The sequence below is a fragment of the Helicoverpa zea genome, chromosome 15 (genome assembly GCF_022581195.2).
Source record: "Helicoverpa zea isolate HzStark_Cry1AcR chromosome 15, ilHelZeax1.1, whole genome shotgun sequence".
Lineage (NCBI taxonomy): Eukaryota > Metazoa > Arthropoda > Insecta > Lepidoptera > Noctuidae > Helicoverpa > Helicoverpa zea.
In genome coordinates, this window is record NC_061466.1 from 3,201,542 (window position 1) to 3,217,723 (window position 16,182).

A 16,182-nucleotide genomic window follows, 5' to 3' on the forward strand; every position below is an offset into this window, starting at 1 on the left:
CCTCTAAGCGATCTAAACGCATTGAATGCGCAGTCGAGTGCGCACGACGCACTCCAGTTCCTACTAGCGCCCCTCGCATTAATGTTATTATTTGGCAACATTTACTAAATAATTTGCTCGTTAAATGTCCGCCGATAGCGACCCGTCCCTAACTACCGTATTGTGTCGGCGGCGATTTGCCCTCCCCCGGGACTAACGACGGGATTCAACCAATACGACTCTAACATTAATTACTGCGCCGTCTTTTGTACTAATATTTGTAGCAACATGCGCTTTTGTTAGCGATATGAAATTAATAACGGGCTGTTATTGTGTGGGGATTACAAAACTATCGGTGATGCTTTCTATGAACTCTTATAGGTGCTTTGCTTTAGTTTGACGCTGATGAGGTTTCGCTAAGCCTCTCCGCGTGGGAGATCTGATATGAGACATTGATTTGTACGATATTTGTAACCGCAATACTTCGAGTTTCCGGATATCTTATAAGAACAAATCTTTCGCTATTGGATAATACTTTTTAAGGAAAATGTGATCACAAACTGCTTTATCAATATTTTCAGATTTGATGAAATATGGCATAAAGTAATAAAACTATCATTTTCGAATGTAAAACTTTAACAAAGAAATAAAATAAATAATCATTACAAACACAAGAGGCGACAAGCGCATAGGTACAAAACCCAATTAGTACATATGGAACATATCCCTAATATCTATGTGCATCAAAGAGGTCTCATTCCAAAAGTTTCTTGACAAGCACCACTTCATCCCGTTACGACCATTCCACCAGAACCTAAAGTTTTTATACGTCTTTGGTATTTTAGCTTTTTCACTGTTTAAAGCTTCACAGAGGTTGCATAAAGGATGATGGCCAGGTATGTCGTTGTCTAAAGTGTAGTAGTTAGTCCATCTGAAGAACTGGTGGTACTTCATCGGGCGCTTGATAGATTGATACATGATGTAAGCCAAGTTGTAGGGATGAAGCTCGCGGGCGTTGAGGTAGGAGCCAGGCGGGAGGAATCTGTTGGATAGAAGCTACGTATTAGTCTAAAATGATAAGGTCATTGGTTATAGCACTAATAATAACGTAACTTTTGAAAAATATTTGAATTGGTAAGTAAAATGACGGAGTAACCAACGCCATATCAAAGGGTCTGTTTGGCTCACTTTACTCGTAAGAATCAGTACTCTAATGATATTCAAGGAAAAAAAATAACCCATGACAACTCTAGATAGGAAATACCTATTCCTTCGTTCACCTATTCATTGTTAAATCAAAATAAGTTGTTAAAAAGAATTTAAACAAACAATGCGCGATAAGTAATAGATTACGTAGAATAAGCAAAACTTCCATAGAACGCAGTGTATTTGTAGGTTTATTCCGTGGGAACCTGCAGAGCTCTAACGATGTCTTACCTGGTGTAATTAGCACCACCGTACACAATGGGGACTACATAATGATGGTACCCGTCCAACACCTTCTCTGTGACGTAATCTTCCGAGAAAGAGTTCTCGAACGCCATGTAGAAGTAATAATCTTTAGCCAACATTTCCCCACAGTTATCATTTGCACATTTGACTTTGGAACATTCGCCGTATACGTCTATCTGAAGAGAGAAGTGGTATAGGTTCTCCTGAAGTCGTGTTAGGTAATCGTCGCGCGCGCTGTCAGCTTTGCAGTTACTGACTAGCCAGGCGGCGGCTTTTGTTTTCTGATGTAGGATCTTCAGTATGTTGGAATTGATGCGCTTCCTAGTGTACTGTTTCCACTTCACGTCTATGCTCGGAGCCACAACGTGGCGTTTCGCATTACGCACTATGAAGTGTGGCCACAGCACGTCCGAGTCCAGTCTGTACGTAAACGTCCAGTTGAAGAAGTTATCGTGGTACACTTCACAAGCTGGGACGTGGTACGCCGACTCGATTGTAGTGAAGATGTATATTTGTGACTGCGCTCGCTTCTCTGGAAGCTTGAAGCCCTGCCCTAATACTTGCTCAGCAAAAAGCACAGCATCAAACTGCGTGTAGTCTCCATTAAACAAATCCTTGTTTTCAGTGAATAAACAGTTGTTAACTCGGCACTGTAGCCTCGGGAATATCTGGTTACCATGGTTAGTGGTCATCAAGTAATACTTGTCCCATATTAATATGCTTTTCATCGATATATTAGATTGTATAGGTCCATTATCAGAGAACATTTGCAAGCTAGGTATTATGTGGGTATAATGTACCATAGAACGATCTGTCCATATCTGTAATAGTGTAAATATTATCAAAAACAATAACACGGATAGCGCACATTTTAAGGATAAAAAATTATACTGTAATTTGAATAAAAACGACATTGTAGAAAATCATTGTATGTACAAACAAAGATGACGTTTTGATTGGCACAGGTTTCTCGTGACGTTCAAGATTTTTATAAAACTACATATTATAGGCACAGGACAGATTGCACCTTCGGAATATCTACTGCAAGAAGTATGAATATTAGAAAAAATGACGTTGCTCTAGTTATTTTGTCTGCAATATAAAAATCATCACAGAAACTTGTTTTGAAGATACAATATGTTAAGATACAATATGAATAAGAAAGATACAATATGTTAAGCAGTAAAAGAAGTCACAGGCTCTCAGGAAATTACAATAACGTACAAGCAAAGACCAATATTACCAAATAACATTCAAATAAGGCCGGATACACGACGGCTGGACGTCACACTAATCGTCATTATGACTCGTGGGAGTATCTTGACCACTCAATGGCCCATTGTCACATAGGTGGCACCATCACTTAACTATACGTTAACAATGCGTCCTAACGCCTCACTAATCCGAGATTAAGATCGTATCTGGACCAGGACATGATAAACACTTCACATATAAATACAATTCATGTTTCATGAACAGTTAGTTTTGAGTGGTAAAAAAATATTGACAACTATCACTGCGGAGGAATAGCAGAAGGTTAACATTTTAATAAGTACTTTTTTTTTTCGAGGTTTTCAAGGTATGAAAAGGTAATTTTGTTCGAATTCATTTTTTTTAACAATAGAAGTGGCGAGCGGCCCATGTTTAAAAAATGGGCCGATAATAATGGGTTTTGATTTGAAACTTGGTTATCTGCGATATATGATTTTCTGAATCGTGCTATTTGAAATTCCATTGAAAACTGACATTTTAAATAAATCATTAAGGTCAACATTGCTTAGACTGGATAAAACATGTAATTTAATTTAATAGAAAACCTAGATTTCATGTCGTCATTTTACTTCTGCAATTTTTAATGTTTGTATGTCACATCAACCTACTTTGTCCCACTTTAACCTACTGCCTATCCCTGCACTACATACCCGCGATCGTGTCCGAGTGTCGACAGTATTGTCCGTCGAATACAGTTATTGTTGGCAAAATAACTCCATTGTTGCTGTAAAATGTTGGAGAGCAAAAACTTTGACCACAATAGCTCAGTAATTGAATTAGAAGGTTCTCGGAATGTGCATGTGTGACTTACTTATATAACATGATATTTGGAACTGTTTTGCAGCTGACCGGAATAAGGTTTTATTTAATAGAAGTGTCAAGATTAGGTATATAATAACTGTTATTAAGTTCCGGAACGTATCTATCAATGCTTTACTATACCATATTGGCCATCAGATTGTGATGAACTTTCCACGTTATGTCGTAGTAAACAATACATAAGGTTAAAAACATTAGTTTGCAAAACATCATCTTGATACACCATTGCAAATACCAAATGTTTTTTTAGTATATTTACATAAAATACAAAACCGAAACAGAACAAAACATTGCTAACAACAAAAATATTTTTATCATCAATATTGTTCGGCTTCATTACGATGCGATTTTGTTTTTGTAATAAAATGCTGAATCACAGCAGAGGAAAAATAACTGCAATACAAGTTTTTTGTAGCGTTATAAATATAGAAAGTTCGCATTCTTAAAATAGAATAAGTGTATTGTAAGTGTGGAATAATAAAAAACAAAAAATCTAATGGCATAAGTATGTCATGAATCCGACTTAAGGTTTTTACACATTCTTTAAGAAATCAGTTCATTATTTTTAACTCTCTTTGTAACTTGCTAATTAAATTACCTAAATACCTTTAATAAGTGGTCAGATATCCATTCATGTATATACAGACTAAAACATCGTACATACATATAAGCTATCATATCTCTTTAATCATTCATCTCTTCAATCTTTCTGATATACAGATTTAAATTGTTAGTATCTAACACAATTTTATGACATACAGATTTAAATAAATTACAGCCAGCGTCTGCTTTTTCTATAACTTAAACATAAATTAGATATTGACAAAACAGTAGCGTGTCACACAATGGGTGGGTATTGTATTACCCCGTGTGCCAATGTTGACGGCTTGAAGTATGCTCTAGTAACCACTCGAGGGTTTCCGCCTTTTGTACGACTATGAAGAACATATGGGTGTGGATGTGTGCTCAGTTTTGTGGGCATTGTTTACTTTGCCACCCGTATATGAACGTTATGTTTGTAGCTTCCTCTTACATCATTCGTACACTCTGAAAACTGGAGCTACAGAAAAACAATTAATTTTGTAAGTAAAGCAAGGTACCTATTTATGTGAAATATCTGTCAATTTTACGGTTTGGCCAAGGTACAGTATTTAAAAGACAGTTAACTGTTTACTTTTGAATCTAACTAAAGGAACGTAGTAAAATAGTTTGGCCTAGAATATAATAGAATGGCCCGTGAAAGAGTTTTGTTATGAATTGTATGAATTTATCTAAAACTGAGTTATAAGACTATGATGACCAAATCTGTAAAAACCTAATTTGATTTATAGTTCAAGTGTTACATTAATCTATGAAACTATTTAATTGAAGCGATTCTCTAAATCAAACAGCAAAAAAATCTACATCAGATCGCTGACCGAATATTTTGACAATCAAAACACCACAACAACTAACCAACACCATATGCTTCCGAACAAAATCACACAAAAAAGTGGCAACGAATCATATTAATGGTCCATCAAATTCATTATTTCTCAGTAATCTCAAAGTGTGTAGTACAATAGCGAGTTATTTCATTGAGGCGAACTACTTTTTTGAACATTAACCTAATAAAACTAATACAAAACAAAAAAAATATATAAAATCGCTGACCGGATATTTTGTTAAGCAACACACCACAACACCTAACCAACACCATATGCTTACGTACAAAAAAGTAGCAAGGAATCATATTAATAGACCTTCAATTTGATGATTTCTCAGTAAGCATAAGCTCAAGTGTGTTACAATGGCGAGTCGGAAGGGCCGGGCGCACCATGTGCTAATCCACTTAACGGCGGTTAATCCTAACGCTTAGTTACCACAGCACTATTGTCCGCGGGAAGTGTGCTCTGCTGTGCTTAATTCAATCACAACAGTTGCTGTACCCTATGTTCATTATTTTGTAGTGCGTCTTGAATTTGAATTAAGTTAGTCATATAAATCAGTAGTAAGTAAATTTCCAATATCTTCTGCCTTTTTTACAAACTAGAGTCAAAAATTGTGATTGACGTCAGTTCACACAGTTTTTTTTTAACGCAGAATAAGTAGCAAAGAAAAAAAGGGTTGAAAATAGTCTGATCTTGATCCGTACGATTATGTATACTGAGCTACTGGGCTCATTAGGGTAAGTTATTGAAAATAATCTATTATCCTGATTAAAGTTGTTTAAATGTCCGTAAAAATCGACGAACCCATTAAGCGTGCGAATAGAAGGACTAGTAATTTTGAATCCAAAAACTTTAACGTAATAAATAATGTATTTAATTTTAATTATGTTCCAGGAATAATAAAGTCTTTTAATACGGTGTTACCTATTCAATAATAGCTACAATATAAATCGATTAAATATGATAAAATCATGTTGCAGCACATTATAATATTCTCTGAACTTTCACGTGAAATCTCGAACATTTTAGTATAAGAAAGTTTACGCTTATCATGACTCAAATATCCAGTTCCTGCTTTCAAACTAAATTATTGTTCCTTTACCTTTATCTTTGTACGTATCTTAAACACTGACGAATATCTCTCAATCTGCACTTAACAGATAAAGGGAGAGACCAAAAAATATTTATTGTGTTTACACAAATACGTAGGTGGTAATCCGAGTTACCATTACCTATTCACAAGTCACGGAAGGGGAACTTGTATTGTGAACTTCAAAAAAAAACTTTTAATAATATTATTGGGTTCTAATTTCGTTTGACTGTTAATCGTGGTTATATAAAAGTGTCAACCGGCCTCAATGGAGGTGCCAATTTGTATAGAGTTACAGTAGGTACTTGAATGGAGCTTCGCGTTTTCTGTTACACAATTGGTACAACAAAAAATATGAATATCTCGCCCTAATAAAATAAGTGATTATTCAAGTGTTCGCTCGATACGTAAGTATTATTTTTTTACGTCGTCGTATCTTCGCGGAGGCTGCGATGTTGATTCTAAGAAAATATTATTAGTTTGAGTGGGTTTTTCAAGAGGCTAATAGTGTGTTTTTATTTTGCGTAATTCTATTGACTGGTAATATTAGTTCAAGAGATTGCGAATTCTTTCTATTAAACTATTTCTTCGATATGCTATTTTTATACCACCCTAGATAGTTCATAGGTTTACTGACCTTTTCGCGCGAATATATAGTTTTAAAAATACTTTGTGCACCTACAGTTTAAAGTCCATAATAACTCTGGAATAGGGAACAGATAACAATCACTCTACGAGATACAATTTCGTTTATCAAAAATTTGGGACTCATCTTCTAATTATACTGAATGCAACCCAAACTTCTATTTATTAACACAGACCGAACGCCTTTCTAACCTCGAGAAAACCACGACTTTTTAGAGAGCTCCTCTTCCCAATAAGGTAATGGCGTGATATTTAAAAAAATGTTAAAAAAAAACACATGTACGCAAACGCATGCTGATGGAAACATTCTATGAAACATTACAGCACTTCACCAGTCCCAAAAACAAAGCGCTCCACAAAGATTTGTAATGTCATCCAACCTTACATACCTACTTACACACCTACATATATATCATCGGATATCTAGGCAGACGTGAGCGCCCCCCTCCCCCACCCCGGCTCGTAATTAGCCCCCTCCGTCCTCCACACTTCGCCAGCCCTCCTCCCAAAACACAGACACAACTGAAAACAACAAGCCATTTGTATGTAGTACGTTTTTGTATTGTTTCAGCTCTGTGTTGGTAACGAGACGCCATTATAATGTAGGTACTTGCTTGCTTTTCTTTGATGTGGAAAAAAAAGCTTTGGGTAAATGGATATTTTTAGATGGCCCAAATTAGCTGACTTATATTCGTGGTTTTATATTTCGCCAGTGTTTTGGTTTATACTCTAAATTCAGTACTGCTTTCAAAATAAAAACATAAAACTGCACCTAAAATATCTTATGCTACGCCGTAGCTTTCGTAGCAAGCCTACGTAGTATCCTATAATTTGCAATAACGACATTATCTTATTCTGACCATTTAGTACTTCTTATAAATAGTGCTCTATAAAATTCAATAAGTTTATAAACCAGTACAAGATACACGATGTCTAAGCCGAAAATATGCCGTAATATGACGAGCTGGTTAATGAAACATGTCTGCAAACGAAACAGTCTCAAATCGCCGAGGTATTCTGCTAGGGGACGGGGATTATCTTCAAATAAGCGTATTAAATCGACTCGTGCGTCCGTGCTTTGTGATCCAAATATGTACGGCTTCGCCACAGACTCACCAACGTCTCCTCAAAATATTCCCCCACTGCATCCTTAGAACAGTTTCTCTTACGAACGTATGTAGTCTATGACAAAAGTATGGGTATCTATGAATGTGTACAAAAAGACTCAAATAAAATCCCTTTGGGAATAGTCTGAGGCAGGATAGGGCTTTATTTGCAGATTTAGACATGACTAAGGATTCGTGATATGTTTTATTTTGTGGAGCACGATAATTTAGGATTAGGGTAGCATTCAATAGCTTTGTGAGAGCTATTGAATAAGTGAACGAGTCTGTAAACAGAACGTGTTTTTTATTGAAGATAGCATGAGTTTCTGTTGTGCTTCGTTTGTTTTTTTGCTTGCCATTTACATGTTTGGTATCAAAGGTTGCATGTATTTGTTATTGTAGCAGTTTCATTCAATTTTGAACTTACTTGGCAACTATGCAACTTCGAAAGACAGTTTACAGCCAGACTAAAGCCACAACTGTTACAAAAAGAAATATTAACCTTAACTCGAAAATAAACACATTTTTTTTGTGAACACCTTTTTACTGCACCCTTAGAGATTTAGATGAGTATACCTACCTACCTACTTACCTAGCTATAGTGACGTGTTACATCGATCGAGACGACAGAAGCCTCGCTACGTGGCTTGTTTCCCGCCAGATATAAACAAATTCAGGAGCGACGCGAAACTCAGCCGTCGGCGGCGGTGGCGATTTACATAAAATTATATTCCCCCTTGTCGCCTAATACCTCCTTTGTGAAGCCAAAATATTTTCTGAACAGTTTTGCATACAAAGTCTCTAATTCAATACCGAAGTTATTTTACATGGAAACTCTGTAAACATAGCGGGCCTTTTGATTCTTATTATAGCTATTTATTTTGTTGTAATACGTATTTTTTATTATGATTTTTAATGGCAATGTTGGGACGTGAGCTCGTTTTCTGTAATTTGTGTGTATTAAAGATTTTTGGTCTGCTTTTAGAATGTTTCTTGGTGTAGTTCTTTAAATTAAATGCGATTTTCAATTGATATAAGTAAGTAAGGTTTAATCAGTCTTATAAAATAGTTCATGATACATTAAGCAGATACATGAAATTTCAAATGGAGCAGCACTACTGAAGTACCTAAGCACACAAAATAAATAAAATCTAAATTCCGAGCCCAAAACAAACACAAACTAGGACACGCCTTCAACCTTGTACAGTCAAACAGACAATGCAAACATAAAATAAACTGCAGGGCGTTAGTACAATGCGGGTGAAAAATAAATGAATTTACACAAGTACAGTCGAGCACATTTACAAAAGAGTTTTGGGAGCAGTGGGCGGAGCGACACGCCTTCGTCTTGCCGACCGTCGGCAATTACAACAACAATGGGAAACAGGCAGGTATGAATAAATCAATCTGCATAAATTACGTCTATGTTTAAACGTTTATCTAAAAGAAAATTTATTTGTTATACAAATAACGTAGATGAAACAACTTTTAACTATTTTATAAAAAAAAATAGTTTAGTTTCGTCATCTGCCAAGCTTGTTCCAGAAACGTTGGGGTCGACTTTCAGACGTCAGACTTACTGACTTCTGACTACCCGTAACGACTGCCAAATATGTTCAAACGACAGTTGGGACCTAAGGATCGAAAACCTGAAATACTGAATTACTGTAGTTAATTGTCATAATAATATAAAAAGTAAAAATATTTTCTTTTTACCCTCTTTAATCATCCCTGTTTATTTAAACTTAACCACTAACAGCCTTACTTATGAACGTGAATTAAATAAAGTAATACTTAAGGACTGTTTAAGAAAATTTTTACTTATAAACGTTGCCTAAGCATGTCTTAACTAACATTTAATCACTACTTAAGACTTTAAGTAGTGATTAGTTAAAATGTTGCTTAGAAGGTGATTAGAGATTTTATAAGTAAGGGGGTTAATATACTCGTCATAATTACAAAGTGGGAATTGATTGTACTTCACAGTACAATCGCTCGCATAATAATTAAAATGCGTGTTTGTTGCGTTGGATGGACGCCAATTGTTTTCGTGGCAATCGCTTGTTTAAAACTGGCCGAAACGTGACCCGGATTTAAAATTTAATCTACCCCACATGTACAAATGAAATGGGAATCGAAATAAAATGTTTTTTCAGCTTTGTTTTGTGGCAACGAAATTAACTGATTTTGTACAAACTATGCGGTTTATTTGTCTATTTTAATACGTATTTGTTGGTTTGTAGAAGTGTATTGTTTTTGTTTTAATAAAACAGCGGGTTTATTCAGGGATAGAGCGTGTTTTTGGTTAATTTATAAGCCGCTTTGTTTTGTTATTGAAACATTTGTAAAAAATAATGATTTTCACCCAGTAAACAGATTTATTAAAATTTATTCTGCTGATGTTACATTGTGAGCTAATATAAAAGCTCCATAAACTAAGTGAAACATAAAATTAGTAACAAAGTGTAGGTAATTTAAAAAACTGAAAAAAATATATAATTACGCCTCCCTAAAATATTACACCCATTCAAAACTTTTCTGTAATAGAGTCAGTATGACTTTTTATTTATTTATGAAAACTTTACAACGCAAATTTTTCTCTATTTTCCCAACTAGCGACGGGCAGAATATAATTATATAGTAAACACACGTTAAAAGATCTAAAGGGGAACCCTTTGAACCAACCCTTTAGAATTCTAATAATAAAAATTTTTGACTATCAAATGAAAGAAAATTAAAACAAAAAGAAAAAAAATCTACACCAAACCGAATCGATTGGCCAACCCAACCCGTATCCATTGTCTACGCTGAAACGAGTAAATATTTCCTGTAATTTACTTATTCCACAAAACACTGCTTTCTGTGTAAAACACGCCGTGGAGACAGTAAACAAAATGGCGTATTTAAATGGGCGGCAACTGCATTGTGAAAACGTTGCGTTACACCGATATCACTGGCTTACTCGCACTCGACGCGCCGTGCTCTTCGAACCTCTTTATTTTTATCGCCTTATAAAACACTGAAAAACATCTTAAGTAACATCCACCATTAATTTAAATCCAACCTTAATGTGTAAGCAATAGAGTACGTTTTTGGTTGTCAACGTGAATGGCGCAAAGCGACAAAATTTGAGCAGTGGCGACATGTGGAACTGTTGCTCGATACTCTGTCCTTGTCTAACGCGGAGGGGTGGAGTATTTTTATAGCTTCATCTCTTTCCCGCTCGCCTCCTGAGAAGTAATGTGTTGTTGCGTGTTGTGATATCTCTGAAATAACAGGGAAGCACTCGCTACGAAGTTGTCATTTGTAACGGTTTTGGTGAGTACTGTTAGCAAAATAGGTGAATCTTCAGCTGAAAATATTTTTCAGTGAAAGATCACTTATACATATATTATACTTTTCTGGAAAATAAATGTAAGATGATACTTTAATGATTTGGGAAGCATTCTCAATTGGGTATAGCTTATTTTGAACCTTTGAAATAACCTATGATTATGTATTATTTTGAATCGACCCATCGGGTTTAATAATAAGATAACGTACGACAATGTTTACCAGACTGAAAATGCATGAATCTAAATAATTATGTAAACACTTAGCAAACGTTGTAGACAGAAAGTCTTAAGTTCAGATACTTACAGTTAGGTAGGCATTCTGTGAATTTACCTAAACCATTATACCTAATTCAAAAATATATTTACACGTTATAAGTAATTCTGATTTAATGCATGACCTAATTAGACAAAATGTAACGCACTCCTTACATATTGCAATGAAATAAAGGATCGCATTACTTGTGCCTACTGTCTTATCAGACATCCATCTAAATCAGTAGGTAAGTATCGCAGCTATCAAGCAGGTATCTATGACTAATTAATATTGCATTAGCGTAAACAAATACCGACGTACATTTCTTAAGGGAGTCGCTCCACATCTGAGTGTTTGGTTGCAGGCAGTACTGGTAGCCTCAAGGCAGGGCGCGTGGAGTTGCAAAGCCACTGGAGTGGGGCGTCGCTAAACAAAAACACGTATACAAGTAGCGGCGGCGCGCTGATTGGCTGACGGCTCGCACTCCCCGCCCCCTGCGCCACCGCGCGCCACCGCCGGCCCGGCGCCGCCACTCCGCGCCACGCTCTCCGCCTGGCAACATGTGTAGCGGCGCCGAAGGAGGCTCCTGGCCGCTCGGGAAGGACGCGCCGACCGTGACCGCCGCGGCTCTGGACCACTACCGCCTGCAGCTGTACAACTATGCCGTGGCCGAGCGCCTCCGCCTGTACCCGCCGAGCGTGGCGCCGTGCTACGCGCCGTACGGGCCGCGCCTCGCGCTCTCCATGTCCCTGCTGCAGCAGCGCGTGCTGCAGCCCGAGGAGCCCAAGCCGCAGCACAGCTACATCGGCCTCATAGCCATGGCCATACTCAGCTCGCCAGAACGAAAACTAGTGCTCTCCGACATCTACCAACACATCCTCGACAACTATCCGTACTTCCGCTCCCGTGGACCCGGCTGGCGAAACTCAATACGACACAATCTGTCACTGAACGACTGCTTCGTCAAGGCTGGAAGATCTGCCAATGGGAAAGGACACTACTGGGCTATTCACCCAGCTAACATTGAAGATTTCCGCAAAGGTGATTTTAGAAGACGTAAAGCTCAAAGGAAAGTGCGTAAACACATGGGATTGGCAGTGGATGATGATGGGGAGGACTCGCCGTCGCCGCCACCGCAGTCTCCGCCGCCGACGGCGCTGCCGCTGCCGTTCTGGGGCGCGGGGCGCCTGGCGAGCGCGGGGCAGGCGCGCAAGCGACAGTTTGATGTAGCATCGCTGTTAGCGCCTGATGACGCGCCGGAGAAGCGCGCGCGCCGCGACAGCAGCGCCGAGGAGGACGCGGAGGAGGACATCGACGTGGTGGCGAGTGACGCGGAGGAGCGCGGCGGTGAGGAGGAGGCGCGCGCGCCGCTGGCCCCGGCCGCGCACTACCCGCTGCTGGGCGGCTGGTGGCCGGCGCTCGAGCCCGCGCTGCTGCACCAGCTGCGCCGCGCCGCGCCCGCGCCGCCCAGCCCGCCCGACCATCAGCGCCCGCCCGACACCTAGGCTCCGTGCGTATGTCACACTCCTCTCAATAACCAGTATTAACTACCTACACCGTGTACGTTATCGTTACCTAGTGATATCCTCGTGTTAGTCTTTATTTCCCTGTGTATCTGCGACGTGCGAGCGCGTTGAACTCTTTCCTTTCGTATTCCTCTGTTCTGTCTATATTCCCGTTTATTTCTTGTCTATCGTCTGTAAAGCTATTTCTAAGTGTAAATTATTGTATAAACTGATATATAAGTATTATTTCCACGTAAAGCTGTATATGTAGAACAGTGATAGTTGGTATATTAAGCGATTTATTGATAAAGTCTGAAAACGACCAAGCTATGTAGATAGTCTCTTAGATCTATTTGTAAATACGTAAAGTGATGTTGTCTACTCTTCGTTGTTAATGACATGTAAACATACTGTTGTTTATTATTTACTAGATGACATTAATCAATTAAATAATAATAATAACAATTCTATGAAATCTCCGAATAAATAGAAATTATAATTTAACAACATGTTTTATTTCACTAATTAGCCATCACAACAAATGTTGGGATCAAGCCGACTAGCGGCTATATGCGCATTGGCATAATGTCATAATTTTTGACGTGTACCCACATGAGAAAATATTGCCAAGAATTGTGAATGAGTTAAGCTCTATTTATTTACCGACATTTCTTAACAAATTGAAATAACTATCAATCGTAACTACTCAATACAAGCCTAATAATAAATTATCAAACGAAAATACTCCAGAATTTACCACTTTTGCAAAAAATACAAGGAGTAATGCATAAAATAATTCCTATTTAAATACCTACAATAGAATCGCAATGAACTTATTGTCATGATTAGTAGAACTAGAATCCACTACAAGAGATAAAGATTAATTGGCGTATTGATTGATTTGACAGGGAATACTTAAAAAAACAATTACCCCTACACGTAAAGCTATGTTGAACAATTATTAGTAATTTCCAATTTACAAAGAATGGTTGAGCTTAGCAGATTTTTAGTACTCATTAAACGCAGTTTCACACGCGTCCTGAGAAAACTATTTCCGGCACATGGATAGAAACAAATTATTCTGATAGAAAGTAATATACTACCGATCAAGATCAAGACAAATATCCTTACAGACTTTCGCACTTTTAATAGGTATATTCTTTTTATCATGACTATATTTACAAAATCATTCAAGAATAGGTTCATAAACAGCATAAGTAGATAGCCTAGCTAGTTAAATAGAAATACTAAGTAATACGAATATTTGAATGGACATTATTTCTCACGCCAATGTCCATTGTTTTGCTAAGCGCCTGGTTATTGTTTAAAGCTGTCTAACAAATACATAGTCGGAATAAGGATGATTCATGGTTTAACGCTAATTATTAACTAAACTTTTCTCGTGTGAACTTATTTTAACAACGTAGGTAAGGTAGGTGATTTCTAGATACTCTAGAATGTTAATTTACTTGTTATGAGTTTCAAAGAAATGTTTTAAATGTAATACAAAGTGTTAAACAAGTAAAAAAAAGCTATTTAGAATAGGTATATTCGGAAATACTCTAATATTTTTGAGGGCCGAATTTTCAATCGCCAAACAACTTTTATCTAATGAATAGAATATGTTTGATGTTTTGATAATTTTTGCATAGAAAATATATAAACCGCCATAGGTATTTATTTCTCAGATGGACGTTAGATCTCAGATAGATGATTGAAAATTCGGGATTGAAGTTTAAATGTGAATTTTAAACTGCTTTTCTCGATGAAAATGTATTGCTGTTCGTTTGTCTCGCTAAAACTCAGCAATAGCTAGACGTATGTATTATTTTTGTTTAAAAATTTTAGTAAAAGTCTAGTCTCTTAATAAAATACGAGGTAAACGATACGCATTCATTGGGTCAGCTTTTTTAAATAAAAATCAACAATAGGCATCAATTTAGGATGTCCATATAATTTTTGTTTTGTTGTAGTTGCTTGAGCGAGCCGCCTTGAGACAGTTTTCAGTTTACAGCAATTTTTCAGTGTTAGTCGAACAAATTTTATAAGCCTAGTAGCAGTAGAATTTGTATATTTTTCTAAAAATAAAGATAAATATAATCAAGAATTAAATAAAAAGGCATGTGTTGGGTTCCCTAATCTTATTATGTCCTTTGTAGGGGACAAAATAAAAGCAATAAATAAAATAAATTATATGAAAATAATACGCCTAAGTGCAAATCAAATGATATTAAACTATTCGTTCAATATTAGGTTGCAATAATGATAAATACAGAAGAAATAAGGAAGTAAAAGATGGAGTGATAAGGCATTTGGGTTAGATTTGTAAAGGGTAGCCCGAGGTGTCACATTCCGTACAGATAGTTCATCTTGATATTATCATAAACGTTTGAACAAATTGCCAACTCATTTCTTCTCACGCTTCACTGTAGTTACCCGATTTAACGTAACATATTTAAATGTACTTGTGATTTGTGTGATATATTTACAAGTGTAAAGAAAACTGTTGATATTAAATGCTAAATATTGTTTCTGAACGCAATTACAAACAAAAACTTAGCTGCTTAATAAAATGCGTCTGGGAAAATTAAGGTAAATAAAATCTACATTTATGGTACACCAATTGAGATGTGAACACATTCTGAAAGCATATTTCAAAATTCTGTTGTATCCTATGAATCTTTAGAAAGATATTTTTTTTAATGATTTAGGACTATTTTTAAATCAGTTTAATAAAAATAAACTCATCCAAAATTGGAATCTCAAAAGTATTGGTAACTAGAGGTTTTGTTACCGATTGGTAACAAATAATGGATATATTTTTTCTAATATTCTAAAAATATAAGCTCAGACATTGAACTTATAATCATGTTGAACTTATCTCTAAACGGTATTTTCTTAAAATGAACTTTTCCAGCCTACGCTACCGCCCGCCGCCGTACCTATTAACCTAGGAAAAACTCTTATATAATAAAATACTGGATATTTTTACGGAATTCTAGTCAATATTTATTTTATGAAGATTAATAATTATAAATGGGATTGAAATACGCTGAACGAATTTTATTAATTGAAGTCAGTGTTTCAAAGGTTTTCCAATGAAATCATATAATCTTCTTGTGTATCCGTAAATAATTTTAATGAAATAATACATAATTATAATTTGATATAATTATTAATTATAATTTAATAATATATAATTTGACGACCTCTGTGGCGCAAAGGTCACCAAGCCGGACTGCCGAACCTGAGGTCCCGGGTTCGATTCCCGGTTCGGTCGATATTTGTGTGATGAG

At 36.6% G+C, this 16,182-nt stretch overlaps 2 protein-coding genes across 2 annotated transcripts; one reads left to right on the forward strand and one right to left on the reverse strand.

Moving 5' to 3' along the window:
* Positions 1-684: 684 nt before the first annotated feature.
* Positions 685-2,345, reverse strand: LOC124637090 (alpha-(1,3)-fucosyltransferase C-like). The gene is made up of 2 exons (XM_047173422.1): positions 1,417-2,345; positions 685-1,021 (listed from the first exon to the last, which is right to left on the reverse strand). The coding sequence occupies exons 1-2, from the start codon at positions 2,343-2,345 to the stop codon at positions 685-687; spliced, it is 1,266 nt and encodes a 421-aa protein (XP_047029378.1).
* A 9,573-nt stretch (positions 2,346-11,918) lies between these two features.
* On the forward strand, positions 11,919-13,281 carry LOC124636941 (forkhead box protein C1). Its single transcript, XM_047173230.1, has one exon. The coding sequence runs from the start codon at positions 11,942-11,944 to the stop codon at positions 12,884-12,886; it is 945 nt and encodes a 314-aa protein (XP_047029186.1). The 5' UTR covers positions 11,919-11,941; the 3' UTR covers positions 12,887-13,281.
* The last annotated feature ends 2,901 nt before the right edge of the window (positions 13,282-16,182 follow it).

Coding starts and splice junctions, on each gene's coding strand:
- LOC124637090 (XM_047173422.1), bottom strand. CDS start 2,345: ATGTCGTTTTTATTCAAATTACAGTATAATTTTTTATCCTTAAAATGT. Junction 1,022..1,416: donor GGTGGTGCTAATTACACCAG/GTAAGACATCGT, acceptor TCTATCCAACAG/ATTCCTCCCGCCTGGCTCCT.
- LOC124636941 (XM_047173230.1), top strand. CDS start 11,942: ATGTGTAGCGGCGCCGAAGGAGGCTCCTGGCCGCTCGGGAAGGACGCG.